This window comes from Metopolophium dirhodum, chromosome 3 (assembly GCF_019925205.1).
Source record: "Metopolophium dirhodum isolate CAU chromosome 3, ASM1992520v1, whole genome shotgun sequence".
Taxonomy (NCBI): domain Eukaryota; kingdom Metazoa; phylum Arthropoda; class Insecta; order Hemiptera; family Aphididae; genus Metopolophium; species Metopolophium dirhodum.
In genome coordinates, this window is record NC_083562.1 from 10,064,287 (window position 1) to 10,079,125 (window position 14,839).

At 27.6% G+C, this 14,839-nt stretch overlaps 1 protein-coding gene across 1 annotated transcript; it reads left to right on the plus strand.

Annotated features, from left to right (window-relative positions):
- The first annotated feature begins 8,491 nt into the window (after positions 1-8,491).
- Positions 8,492-14,288, plus strand: LOC132941522 (cyclin-dependent kinase 9). Its single transcript, XM_061009617.1, has 7 exons — positions 8,492-8,887; positions 10,328-10,412; positions 11,348-11,438; positions 11,509-11,675; positions 11,775-11,893; positions 12,703-12,973; positions 13,027-14,288. The coding sequence occupies exons 1-7, from the start codon at positions 8,718-8,720 to the stop codon at positions 13,333-13,335; spliced, it is 1,212 nt and encodes a 403-aa protein (XP_060865600.1). The 5' UTR covers positions 8,492-8,717; the 3' UTR covers positions 13,336-14,288.
- The last annotated feature ends 551 nt before the right edge of the window (positions 14,289-14,839 follow it).

The window sequence follows — 14,839 nt, forward strand, 5'->3', positions numbered from 1 at the left end:
TCGCTAAATACTTTATCGAGTGTTTGGTATGGTCAGTTAATTTAACGTTTATAAAAGTACCCATGCTACCTATCTATAAATTAAAATATGTTCATAATGCGTATATACTTACTATGGATTCAAAATTGTTCGTCAATCCGCCCACGATTACATTTACATTTACATTAACAAAAATAGTTTAAGCCCAAACCGTCAACGTTTTACTGAAGACAGTAAGTTTATCTAAGTAAATTATGATGATTTTTTTTAATACACACAATTTAATACGAACTATTTAATTTTTTAGTAATTTTTTTTTGTAATTGCTTTTTTATATAAATTAAATAGTTTTTTGCCTTTTTTGACATTTTGAATGCTTTTTTTACTGATTATATTGCCTTTAAATCGGAACCCTAATTATAAGTCAGTGTTAGTACTTAGTAAATAGGTATAAATTACTATTAGAAGCTGTTACACATAACATCAAAAGAAAAAAATAATTAATTCATTTTATTCAATTCAATAAATTAAAAACAATAAAAACTAAATGAAAATAATATAATAAAATAAATATATTATTTTCAAAACATTAATTAGCTTGGCGGACCAACAAAAAACCCATGTCTGACCGGATTTGGCCCAAGGGCCGTAGGTTGGAGACCCCTGATTTAAGTTAAAACGATTTATTTCAATAATAAAATAGGTTAACCACAAGCTATATAACCTATAATCAGTATAATCTATATAATATAATAACTATAGTTATTAAACTTTGATACATAACAATTGATAAAGATTCATTAATACATTAATATACATTAATGCATTCTTATAAGTTTAAAAAGTTTAAAAGTCTACCGGAAGATCAAATAAATGTACTATGACTGTTTGAAGTTCAAATTTGTTCGACATTATATTGGATATTCCCATGATTTCTCATGTAACAATTTTCTTATTTTGTTGCTTTTCAAAAACGAATAACTGTAGATGCTTGAAATGTTCCCCAAATTTTTATTTTATCATTTTCCATACATGGTACAATTTTCAAAATAGTATGACTTTTTATGCTATTTATAGACATTTTTAATTTTCAATTTTTATTGGCGTTTTTTCTAAACTGTCGTTGATTTTTTTTTTGTTAAATGTTTGAAAATTTAATACAAATAGTACATAGTACATTTTTAGTATTTTAAAAATATTATAATACATATGTATGACTTTTTTTATAAGTATTTAAGTTCAAATTTTGACATAATTCATCATAATTAAAATTAAACACATCCCTTACTCCTATAGACATCTACAACTGTACAGAAAAGCTGAACCCACTCTTAAATTGTATTTAGGTTAGGTTAGGCTATAGGTACAGGGTAGATTTGTTAACTTAACGTAATGAGCGTAATTTTTTTGATAGAAGTTTACCAAAAACAATGCGTGAACGGCTTGACGGTTTGTTTTTTACTCGGTGGTTTCGTTTGACGTTGTTGGAACGTTGTAGGAACGTTGCAGAAACATTGTGGCGTTTAATATAACGGAGGCCGATCAGAACACATGTAACAGGAGCGTATGATAGGATGTTGTCGTGATGGCCGCCGAACTAGTGGCTACTACTGCCGCCGTCGTCGCAATCACTAGAACCAAAATCGAAGAACAGTAGCCAGTAGCGCGTGCGACCCTGGTACACGGATCCGCAACGTATACCCGGACACACACTTCGGGTCGCGCCACGTTGAAACCGCGTTCGATTTGACGCGTAGTAGTTAGTTACTATGCACACTATGCGGTAAAAACGCGCTCATTTGCACAATGAACATTTGTTGGTCATCAGAATAGATGTGTTGTGCTTATGTGCTTACTCGATCACTTTTTCCTAAACTGTATCAACAAAAATCGAAATGTTGGGAAAATTAGTTTTTCGAATTCTTTGTTTTTAATATTGAAATTATTATTTTCACTCACTTTTTTTTTGCATTTAAGGTTAATTATAGGGATCCTTAATTATTTTGAAAGTTTTTTTTGGCCAGTTATTTTAAATTTTTTACCGTTTTTAAAAACTGCATTTTCATCTAGTGCAATTGGTATATTAGAAGCAAAATTAACTTTAAACAAAAGAGGGTAACTGGGTCGTGGGTGTTTCTCTGCTGTAAGGTAGCCGTTATAGGTTAAAAGTGAGTGACTGTAATGGATGTTGTTAAATTTGAATTCAATAATATAATATGAATGTATACAAAAACGATCACTAAGTCGAAAAACCATTCTGAACGAAGACGGTTTGTCTGCTTAATATATATTATATTATATTTATATTGTTATTATTAATACGGTTAAGTTGATTTATTATTAATTGTTTATTATCATCATATCTGTATACAATAATATACTTAAGAAGTTTAAAGTACCCACGAATAAATTTTTTAAATATAACACATAACTAAAATCGTTCTTCTTCGTTTAAATATCTAATTTCGACCAAATTTGAGAATAAAATAAGTATAAAAACCTGTTTTATATTATTTATATTTTTTGGTTACAGAATAACCTATTTATATGGAACCTTGTTTTACATTTTCAACCCTAAGCTATAAAAGTTGAACATTTTATAAATGTTTAATTACAAATCATTTTTAAATTTTAAATTTTATGAATGTTGTCAAAAATCGAACTTTCAATGCTTATAAAAAAAAAATGTGCAAATGTAGTTTTAATACTTTTCAACTGCTAATACAGTAGGAGCCTTGTTTTAAATTGTCAGCTTTTTGACCCTACAAATAAAATAATATTGACATACCTATATAGAAAAAAAAACTAAAAAAATTGGAAACTGAAAATGTCCGTAATTAGCTCAAAACGGGTCAAAATATTTTGAAAATTGTATGGTGTATAAAAAATGCTAATATAAGCATTCAGTGTAAATTTAGTGTATCTGCAGTAATTTGTTTTAGAATTGCTCCAAAAACATAAAATTGATTTTGTCAAAAACCGATTTTGAGTAAAAATTTCCGTTTTTTATTTTGGAAACTACTGGAAATTTTAAATTTTGACCTCCCGAATGCATCAACTAGATTTAATTTTCTACCGGGAAAAGATACCGAGGTTAATAATTGAAGCATTATTTCGATTACTTAACTGACACAAATAAAAAAAAACACACATCATTGTAAAATCAATATATTCATCGCTTCGCTCAGAATCTAAAATAAGTTTTTTATTTTTGATAATTGCTAATATATTTTTTTTAATTCATCTCTAAAATTGTTGTCATTGAAATTATCAGATTTTAATTTTACATAATTTAGCGAATGTAGGTAAACTACTACTGCTACTACCTACTATATAAGTTACTATAATAGTATAATAAATGATAATAATATATTATCAATATTCATTCTAATATTATTTTCTACTTCGGTTTGTAGTTTGTACAACTTGAGTTGATTCTTTACAGTTTGAAATTTGAATATTGTGCATAAAAATTAATTCAACAAATGTATGTTTATGGTTTTCCATTAAATTGTGTATAGGTATCTATAGATTGTGATATGTAGTACCTATATATAATTTTTATTTATTCATCAAGATTTCATTGGCAGAAGACATTATCAAATACAATTGCGTATTTTAATATAGACATTTCTAGTACACCCACGTAGTCACGTTCATATATTTTATTAATAAGTTAATAAGTACACTGTATAGGCGTACAGCTATATTATTATATATTAAAGAAAATAAACTGAACTGATAAAATATGTCTATTTACTATCGAATCGATTACCTACTATTTACAATATTCGTGCATACAACATTGTATTCTGTAGTTTAGTCCATCAACATAATTATTTTTAATGTTAAGTATTGATTTGCATCAATTTACATACTATTATAATGGCACAATAATGATCAATAGTTTTATGTATTATTCTAAATGCGGCAATGGAGCTTTTATAGCCCGGACCACTTTAAAAAAATCATTACATTTCTGACAAGCTGTAACTCATATATTAATATTAACAAAAGAAAAATCTAGGCAAAAAAACAAAAAAAAACATTTTAGTATGGCATTTTCACTTATGACTATTCAATAAATAAGTGGATACAATAATGTACATTCTAAATCAATTATCGCATATCTCAATGTTTAATTAATTAACTGTTCTGGCAATGAGTTATGCGTATGTTATAATAATACTACACAAGAATTTACTATTTATAATTAGTGGTAAGAAGTAGTTTTGGTTAGGAGCAATCAGATCTTAAACACACTCACATAATAGTTTTTTAAATGCTTTTCAACCCAGCCATTCCCATGCCATAGATTCTGTTAAAGTTTTAAGCAAGTTAAAAAAAATGGTGCGTCAACGATTTTTCCCCAGTTAGTTGCTTTTACATCGAAATCGCGTGTTATTTATATGACCAAAACGTGTTGATAAAATATCGTTTAGTGCCAAAAATCAAGTAAGAATTAATGTGCAGAGTAAGGGGAAAAACACCTTACGCGTTAATATTGTATAACTAGGAATCTACGCCAAAACGATTCTTTGGCGTAACATATGTTACCGAATTTTGCGCCTTATTATAATGATCGGCGATCGCATTTAAGTACCTACATCATAGTAGTATATTATTGTTATATAGCTCATACAGTATAATATTATGCTCTTCTGAAGCGTGTACATTATAATATTATACATATCATAAGAAAAACATATTTTGTATTGCACTACGATACTTATTTTGGCATTTATTTTTTTGAAGGACATCAAACTTTGCGACTGCCACCGAGCACTTATAATGGCATTACTATACAGAAACTACATTATTACTTGGATGGTAACCATAGTAACCGTGGCCACGTCCTACGCTTTATTCCCGCGTGAACCTTTCCATATATATATAACCTTCCCTGTTGCAAACGTGCCCGTTTCGAATTTTTTAACGTGACATTGATTGTGGCCAAGTATGATCATAATAACAGTGTATATAACATAATATACTCTAGGGATAATCTAGGGTTGGACACGTTTCAGTCACGAGGAGTTGATAGAAATGCAAAACAAATTATAATAATAATATCATCATGGTTTTCACAGTGTCTACAGTATATTCGCATCGTGCAGTCGTTTGCTGTCTTAAAAACGAAATCGAACGACCAGCCTAAACGAAATTATGCACTCTCGTGAATTTAACTTGTACTTACGTTCTAATATTCAGAAATATACCAACGTTAAAGAAATTATCTTTTTAATTGGAACTATAAGCTTATCAACCACAGCTACGGCATTACCTCTAAATCGGTAGTCATTGAATATAGGATTTTGTATTAGTATTATATGGATGTGTTAAACTTAAAATGTAACTTCAATGATAATCCATTCTGAGTGAAGGAGAAGATTGGATCAGCCTTTTCTGTTTTCTATATACAATATACATAAGGAATTAAGGAAAGTTTATATTATATTATTATTTTTTTCAGTTATTTCTTAATTCGATAGGTTGAATTAGTTTCCCCTGAAAAATTCGGAAATCAGTATCGATATATATATAAACAGTATGGAATGGGGCGAACTATTAAAAATTAGTTAAAATATTTTTAAATATATGTTGTGTATAAATGTATAGTAAAAACGATAATAGGAAACAAAAGTCAATAAACAATTGGGGGTAAGCTAAAATATTAAATATTTTTATAATTTCAACAAAATAACTCTAATATTATTTTTTTTGTAAGATATTAAACTACACAAATTATATTTAAAAGCTTATAAAAAATAAGTTGTAAATGAATTTTCTTAGTTTTTATATTTTTACGACGGTTAAATAATACACCGATTGTAATACAAAGGCGTACCTACTCGTTTTATATTTTTGGGATACGTTTAACTATAGATTATAGTATTTTACTTATTCCAATTTAACTCTGTTGATTCATAGTCCATTTTAAAAAGTTATTTTTCAGCCATTATATTATATAACACACATATAATAATATGTATAATTTATGATGTAATTTAATAATTGAAATGCTATTTCTAGCGTATATTCTTATTGATATTTTAACAATATGTTTGTTACCTTTTTTTAGATTACTTTCCTATCATACAAGTATACAACCATTTTAGACTCTGAGCGGAGCGATGAATTTATTGATTTTACAATGATGTGTGTTTTTTTTAAATTGTTTTTTTTTTGTTTCTGTCATCACCGTTCAGGGTAGTAACACTGCTAAGATTTTCTTCAACAGTATCTTGTTCGATGGGAAAGTGAATCTAGTTGGTGCATTAGGGAGGTCAAAATTTAAAACTCCAAATAGTTTAAAAAAGCGCAGGGAAAAAAAATTAAGGAAAAACGAGAATTTTTATGCAAAATCTATTTTGGTTTTTGGTGTAACTTATATTGGAATTTTCTATACACAAGCAAATTATCAAAATATTTTGACTATTTTTGAGCTGTGTACGGATATATTCAGTTTCCAATGTTTTTAGCTTTTTTTCTATAAATATAAATACAATTTTATTCGTTGGGTCGAAAAACTTGAAAATTGAATACAAGGCTCCTTATATATTGTCACAATGACAGTTGAAAAATATTAAAAATACACTCACAATTAATTTTATAAACATAGATAGCATCCCTCTACTTATTTTGTCTAGAATAACGCATCCCTCCTAAGACTTGTGTTGTAAAATTATATATCATATTTATATTTATATATAAGAAAGTTTTTTATTTTTTCGGTGAAAATAATATTGTTTTATAACATTGAGGCCCGGCTATATCGTGTTATTTAGTTTAGACAGTTTCGCCTATACTAAAAATGATAAGCGTTATTGATAACAAATGTTACGTCATACTATCTACCCGTATATCACAGAAAAATAACAATATTGATGATAATAATTAGTAGATGTGTAATATGTGCGAGTCGATCAATTTCTAAATTTAGCCCATGGATAGAAACTATATAACTTTAAATCTATACAGAAAAATATTAGAAATAAAAATCAGTTTTGACTAAAATTTAAAAAATGTATTTATTTGTTTAATTTTAAAGATTATTTATGATAAAAAAAGATTGTAGTGTTTTGATGCATAAACAAAACGTGAACTATAAAAAAAAAAATATTATTCAAGGTGCGAAGAATGTTATAATGATATCAGGAAATCTAAATGCCTTGTAAGGCACCCCTCCACTTATCTTGAGCCATTTCGACCACTGATATCATCCATTATACAGAGACCCACTTGTAACCTACTGTACAGCAGAGCGACATCCACTTATCCGCTTTTTTATAAAATTTAAAAAAAACCAGTTATTTATGTAATAAGACACTGGCAAAAACATTGAATTCACCTTAATACTTTTTAAGATATTTTTTGGGCACCCAGAAAATGAGCCACAGTGAACCTTTTTTCAAAAAGATATACGGTAATTGGTCCACTAAAATTGTACATTTATAACAGGTAGACCTGGTTGATTGGGTCACTATTTTAAATGATTTTTTTATTATTGAATTCGGTTAGCAGAATAATATCAAGCAGAAGTTTATTGTTTATATTAAAAATAGAAACGTAACATTAAAAGCAAGGAATGAATAATAAATTGAATGAATTATATTTTCTTAATGGAATTAAAAAAATACGAAGGGAAAAAACCAGATTTGAATTTGTGAAATCTGTATGACTGTATCGCATTATTTCGTTATCACAAAATAATTTGTTTCAATTTACCTACTCTTTTTCAAATCACATTTGCTCCAGTGAATATTTATTCCAAAAACTATTTAGAAGAACTTTTTTTTTTTTTGCAACAACAATATGTCTATATTGGAACGAATAATTGTGAAGCATGAAATACATTCGGACATTCCCATGTTGTAAACCCCTTTTAGAATAGAAAAAAATATTGGAAATATTCTAGTAAGATAGAGCCTTATAATATAGGCTGTCTATAGTAATCTAATGGCATACATTAAATATAGATTGTGGAACAAATACAAAATATTTTAACTCTTGAAAATAAGCGTTGCAACAAATATTTCTCAGAATAATTAAATGTACATTATGGATATTCGGTAATACAATTTGAACAACTATTTTGTGGATCAAAAGGTGATTCGTTTTATCAATACAATACCCATTCATTATTCTGAAGGTGACTTCACACTACAGTTGAGTACTACACCGTTATAACGTAAACCGTGATTTCCGAAAAAAAAAATAATTGTTTGATATATTATGGTAATTTTTAATATTATGAAATATGAAGTGATTCAACTTACTTTTTCAATTTTTCGAAACGTATATTTTGTTTTGCTGTAATTAAAAGGGATGTGATTGCTGATAGGATTTGATTCTACTCTCTGGTATATGAAATATAGTATGGTATAACCCTGTTGTATACCGCTTACCAACCGCAAGATTCAGCCAATCACAGTGACAAATTTTTATCACGGAACATAGAAGCAGTGTGAAGTCGTCTTTATCGGTTATCAGAACAATAAAGAATCTTGTATTATCTATTCTATGTCTTATCCTACCACGTTAACTTCTTTATCGTGTCCTACAATCCAGCAACTATTACTATTTTCATAATTCATATTAGGTATCTGCGATCTGCCATCTATATTCCTGTGCCCTATATTCTGGCTATTTACCAATAATTGCTGGTAGATCATTATATTAATTAGGTTATATTCTTTTGGCCCTTACGTTCACGAAAGGATTTCAAGACGACTGCCATGACGAATTTGAACGGTGTGTTGACACCGCCGTCAACACCATCGCCCAACCTGCTGCAGATGAACATGGCCCGCGAGAGGGAGAAATACTTGGAGGAGTATAACTTCCCATTTTGTGAAGCTGCCACCAAGTTTGAAAAACTGGCAAAGATTGGTCAAGGCACATTTGGGTATTTAATAATAATATTATGTTATTGTTGTTATTCAAATCTATTAGATAGATAAAACATAATTAGAGTTGGGAATGTAATGCCCTAAAAATTCAAAATAATGCACTTAAATTTTTTATTTTAAACAAATATTGAACCAAAAAAGTTTTGCAGGACTGCACAATTAATAGGTCTTATATGTGGACTTTTGATCTGATAAAATAATTTGTGTAATTTAATTTTACAATACCACTCGTTATCATGATTTTTACATTGTATGGATCCGTTTGAAAAATTACCATTAATAATTTTAAATTAGGTTTAGGTAAAAACCTTGTTAGCAAGTTACAGAGTTACCTACTAAGTAAATAGGTGTTTCCGGGTTATTTTGACTACCCATATATATTTCCAAAACTACCTGTTATAATCATTTAGGTTATTTCGACTAACAAGCATTTGGCTTTAATCTCTATACAGTTAATCATACTTATAACTTTATGGACCCAACCATAGGAGCGCACCCACAAACAATTAAACACCTTTGTTTAATCGGCAAAGTAGCAAAACAAAAATCATCGGGAAACAGCTCACGATCATCTAGAATCTAGATTCATATCTGACTCAATTTCTTTGGTGACAGAACTTGGCAACTGATCCATTTTGTGGAATTCTTATGGATATTAAGACATACTTTCCTCCATAATATATGATATGTACATGTTATAAAACTAGCTTTGTGTAGTTTTGGAAAACAGCAGATTACATAGAAATCCTAGCCCTGTATATATTATATTAGTGTTGTTTATGGCATACAAATATATTGCATTTTTTTTAGATATTAAACTGGAGTTTTATGTACCTATACATAAAACTCCATACATTAGGTACACCATTACAGACTACAGTACACAGTGCTCTTTTCCATCATTTCCATCATAATTGTTAAAAATATATATTATATTGTTTTGTATAGATCTTAAAATAAGTCATAATAATCTAATTATAATTTTATATCAATCTTATATAACTAATCTAAGAGAAATTACATTGACAACCACTTAATAGCCAACATTTTTAATCCAATTGGAAAATATTTATAAACTTGTCATAATTATGTAAATAATATAGTATATTTGTTTACATTGGTTGTATGAATTAAAATATTAACATAATATTATGTCAGTTCTTAAAATGTTTTCATCATATTATAGAAAATAAGATTTAGATAATTGAGTTATTGTTAAATGTTTATTAACTTACTTTTTTAAATAAATAAATCGTAAAACTTATAAATTAGAATATTTTTGCAAATAGACAGATTCCTAATAATAGTATATATTATATCTTGTTTTCAAAACTGATATTTTAATTTAATCTTATAGTAGTTAGGTGTATTCACTTATCTACTGTTATTGATGCAATAAATTAAAACTAATGAATAAGTATTAATTTTTTTTTTAGTGAGGTGTTCAAAGCACGAGAGAAAAAAAATCCTAAATTTACAGTTGCTATGAAAAAAATTCTAATGGAAAATGAAAAAGAAGGAGTAAGTCAATATATTTAATAAATTAATGTAGATATTATACGGTATTTGATGCCCAAAGATAGAATACTTAAAGGAAATCACAACACCAAATTTTTATATATATTTTTATACTGTCGTATAAACCAAATTGTATGAAATTAACTATAATAGTTGTATCTTCTATGAAAAAACTAGAAACTATATCAAAATTATAATAACACCAGTGTCATAAACACAAAAAAAGACACTTGAGAGGTTACATAAAAAAAATATTATCTTTAACAATTGAAATTGTTGTATTAATTCTGACATTTTTACACGTAAAACATACGCCGCTGTTCATACTTTGGCTCTATGATGTCACACGCATATTTTCAAACACCTGTATTGCCATATTTCTTGGATAATGACATACTTTAAATCTAAGCAAACTTGTTTTTAGTGTCATGATGTCGTTTAAAACTGATGAGTGATACTCATAAAGCAAATGGGGAGAGGGGATTTAGAGGCTAAGCCCCTCAAACATTTTTAAATTTTTTTTAAGCTTATTCAATATTACTTTAGCCCTCCCAAACGCTCAATAATTAAAAAATAAATAGTTATAGCATGCTTCTAGATATTTTTTCTCTACAAGCAAAATTAAGATATCATAGATATGTTTTTGGGTATAGTGCAGTGGAAAAATATCTAGTAGCATGCTACACTTTGTTAGGAATTTATTGAATTATAAAGATTGATTTTTAACATGTATATTGTATATATATTTTTTTTATTGATTTGCGTTTCTATGCTGATAACTAAGTGTTACTACAAAAAAATCAGTTAGGAAAAAAAGTTGTACCCATCCCAAAAACATATCTAAGTTAAAACATTTTGTAGATAATGTTTAAAAATATATACCTATTGGTTATTATTTTATATATTACTATTCATATGTATTTTTTAATCAATCTTAGTTTCCAATTACTGCTCTAAGAGAAATTCGAATATTACAACTATTAAAACACGATAATGTAGTAAATCTATTGGAAATCTGTCAAACTAGAGGTAATTATAATTTAAACACAAACACTTTAATTTTTCTATTAAATTAATATCACATGAAAATGTTTTATAGCCACTCAGTTTAATCGTTATCGTTCTACATTTTATTTGGTGTTTGAATTCTGTGAACATGATTTGGCTGGCCTGCTATCAAATACTAAGGTGAAGTTCAGTCTTGGAGAGATTAAGCAAGTAATCCAACAAATGCTCAATGGCCTTTACTACATACACAGCAACAAAGTATATATTATTATACCTACTAGCAATAAAGATATTTTTATAACTGTGAACATTTGTGACAATCTAAACCCATGTTATGTTATATGTATGATATAATAGATTTTGCATCGTGACATGAAAGCAGCAAATGTTTTGATCACAAAAACTGGGACATTAAAATTAGCTGATTTTGGTCTTGCCAGAGCGTTCAGTGCTCAGAAAAATGGTCAACCAAATAGGTAATATTATCATGTTTATTTAATTAAAAAAAAAATAAAATATTTTCAATATCTATGAAGTAATTAATTTAACTTTTCCATTGCCAAGCACTTTTAAACTACCAGGTTTAATACATTTTTTTTAAAGGTGAAATTTTTGTTTTCGACCTGTTCAATAAATTCCATAAATGAATAATTATTAAAAAAAAAAAAAATTGTTACTTAATTTACTTACTAATTCTAATCATTTTTTAATAAATTGTATGGCCAGGGTGGCACATTTTTTATTGATACCCGAGTAATGACTTCAATATATAATGTCTGTATTATAAATTACTAAAATAAGTATATTTTGGTGTACCTGAATAAAAATTTAAATGCATGCAAATTATTTTGAAATTCTCATACTATGTTTATTTTTGGATAGTTTGATTTGATTTTAAAAATGCTAAAATTGGCTATTATCAATTTTTTCGTCAGGTTATCAGATTTTAATATAAACGAGTGACAAGCGAAGATATGTATTTATAATATAATATAAATAATATGCTACATGCACCAATTGCAATAAAAGGGTTAAACTAAATCGATATCAGTATAAAATAAAATAATTGTATTATTCAATTAAATTATATGAGTATATTTTTAACTTAAAAAAAATTATTAAAACATGTTAATAATTAATATATGACTTATTATAATAAGTTTCTATAACTGTTTTTTAAGTTAAATATTTAATGCATGTCTATAAATGAACAATAACAACAATATAACATTGAATCCTAATAAATCACTGTACCACATAATTTATATTAATTACAATATTTTAGGTATACTAATCGAGTCGTAACATTATGGTATCGACCTCCCGAGTTGCTGCTTGGCGATCGTAATTATGGTCCGCCTGTAGACTTATGGGGAGCTGGATGCATTATGGCTGAAATGTGGACTCGTAGTCCAATTATGCAGGGTAATTCTGAGCAACAACAATTAACTTTGATTTCTCAACTATGTGGTTCAATAATGCCAGAAGTCTGGCCTAAAGTTGAATCTTTAGATCTATACAATCAATTGGAATTAGTAAAAGGACAAAAACGAAAGGTAATTGTTCCTATTTGTTTTTTTTAATCATAAACTAATTATTTAATTTGCAGGTGAAGGAACGATTAAAGCCCTACGTGCGTGATCCAATGGGTTGTGATCTATTAGATAAGCTCTTGGTATTAGATCCAGCCAAGAGATTTGATGCCGATTCAGCTTTAAACCACGACTTCTTCTGGACAGATCCTATGCCATGCGATCTATCTAAAATGTTGTCTCAACAAACACAAAGTAATTTTGAATATTTGGCTCCACGCAGACTCAACAATCACCAGTCATCTGCTATGCGACCAGCTTCAACCGTTCCAAGTCAAGGGACGTCTACATCTGCTACTTCAGGTTTTCATGAACGTGTTTTCTAGCGCAAGTGAATGGCAGCTTATGCGGCCACTTATAACTATAATTTTTTTTACATTTTTATAGTTTTTCCTTACATTAGTTAAGATTTATTTATGTTTAAATAAAACAGCTAATTCTGTATATCATTATTGTTATTATTGGTTTATATTTAATTATAAGTTCTGTAGCTATAAACTGACTTTAAAATGAAAATAAAATCTTTATTTTAATCTCTATTTTAATATTGATATAGTGTTAAGTTAATGTTAGTTATTAATATTTTTAATTGGTTTAGAATGGAAATTACTATTTTACATGATGAGAGTTACATTTTCATTAATTAATGAATGTTTTAACACTAGTAATAATGTGTAATCGACTATACAATTTTTGGAATGAAAATTATTATGTCACTTAACTGTCTAAACATGGTTTCTTTATTTGTATAAAATACAATTATGTGGTAGGTATTCATTTTTAAAATTTTATTTGGATTGTAAACATTTTATTAGTATGCATTATCCAGTTAATTAATTATAATTGCTTATATTTTTACAAAAGTAGAGTATAAGAAAGTATTTGTACATATATTTTATATTATATTAATTCATAACTATTAATTTTACTCTATTTTATAAGCTTTTTTAAGAATAATTTAATTTTTATTTGTATGTTGTATCCTTTCCAGACAACTGTGTCATGGTTTTTTAAACTACAACTGTATAGTTTGTAAAATATTAATGCAAGTGATAACCATATATCATAATTATATGTTTATGGTTAATGCTCTATGAACAAGTTTATTAGATGTTTACGTAATCAACAAATAGTATGTATCATGAATATCCTTGAAATTTCTAAATAAAATCACTGAACTTTCAATTAGATTTTAATTTTACACTGACTGTGTACTAAATAATTGTAACTCTTGAAGTAACACAAATTAAACATTTTTAAGCATGCATATCACATAAAAGCGTTTTGCACCCCGCACTCGTGCACAGAACACTTATATAACTGTATAATATTATATAGTATAATAATACTAGTAATCTACTAACCTATCAGCAGTTTATAATATTGATGCTTTATTTTCTGGCCATTGAGTAAATGGCACAGATATTTCAAAAGCTATGTACAGTGTGAACCCTGAGATATTAAAAGTGGGTAATGCTTGTTGTACACTAGACGTGGACATAATTAGGGTCCTTAAATAGCATAAGTCTTGAGCCCAAAATCCAAAAGGTTTCAAGAACAAAAAGAGTGGTAGATTTGTCTTCCACCCACTATGATCACCATTATGATTCAAAACTATGACAAATTAAATGTAAATTTATTTATTGAATTATTGTATACATTTATTCAGTTTTATATAGTCATAAAATATATTTATAAATAATATATAATTAATTATATTATAATAATTGCATCCTTCTTTCCTTGTCGTAAAATTTGTTTATAATTTATTATAATAAAGAATTAAGAATACCAATATATTATAATATCTTAAGGAGGGGTTAAGATAGA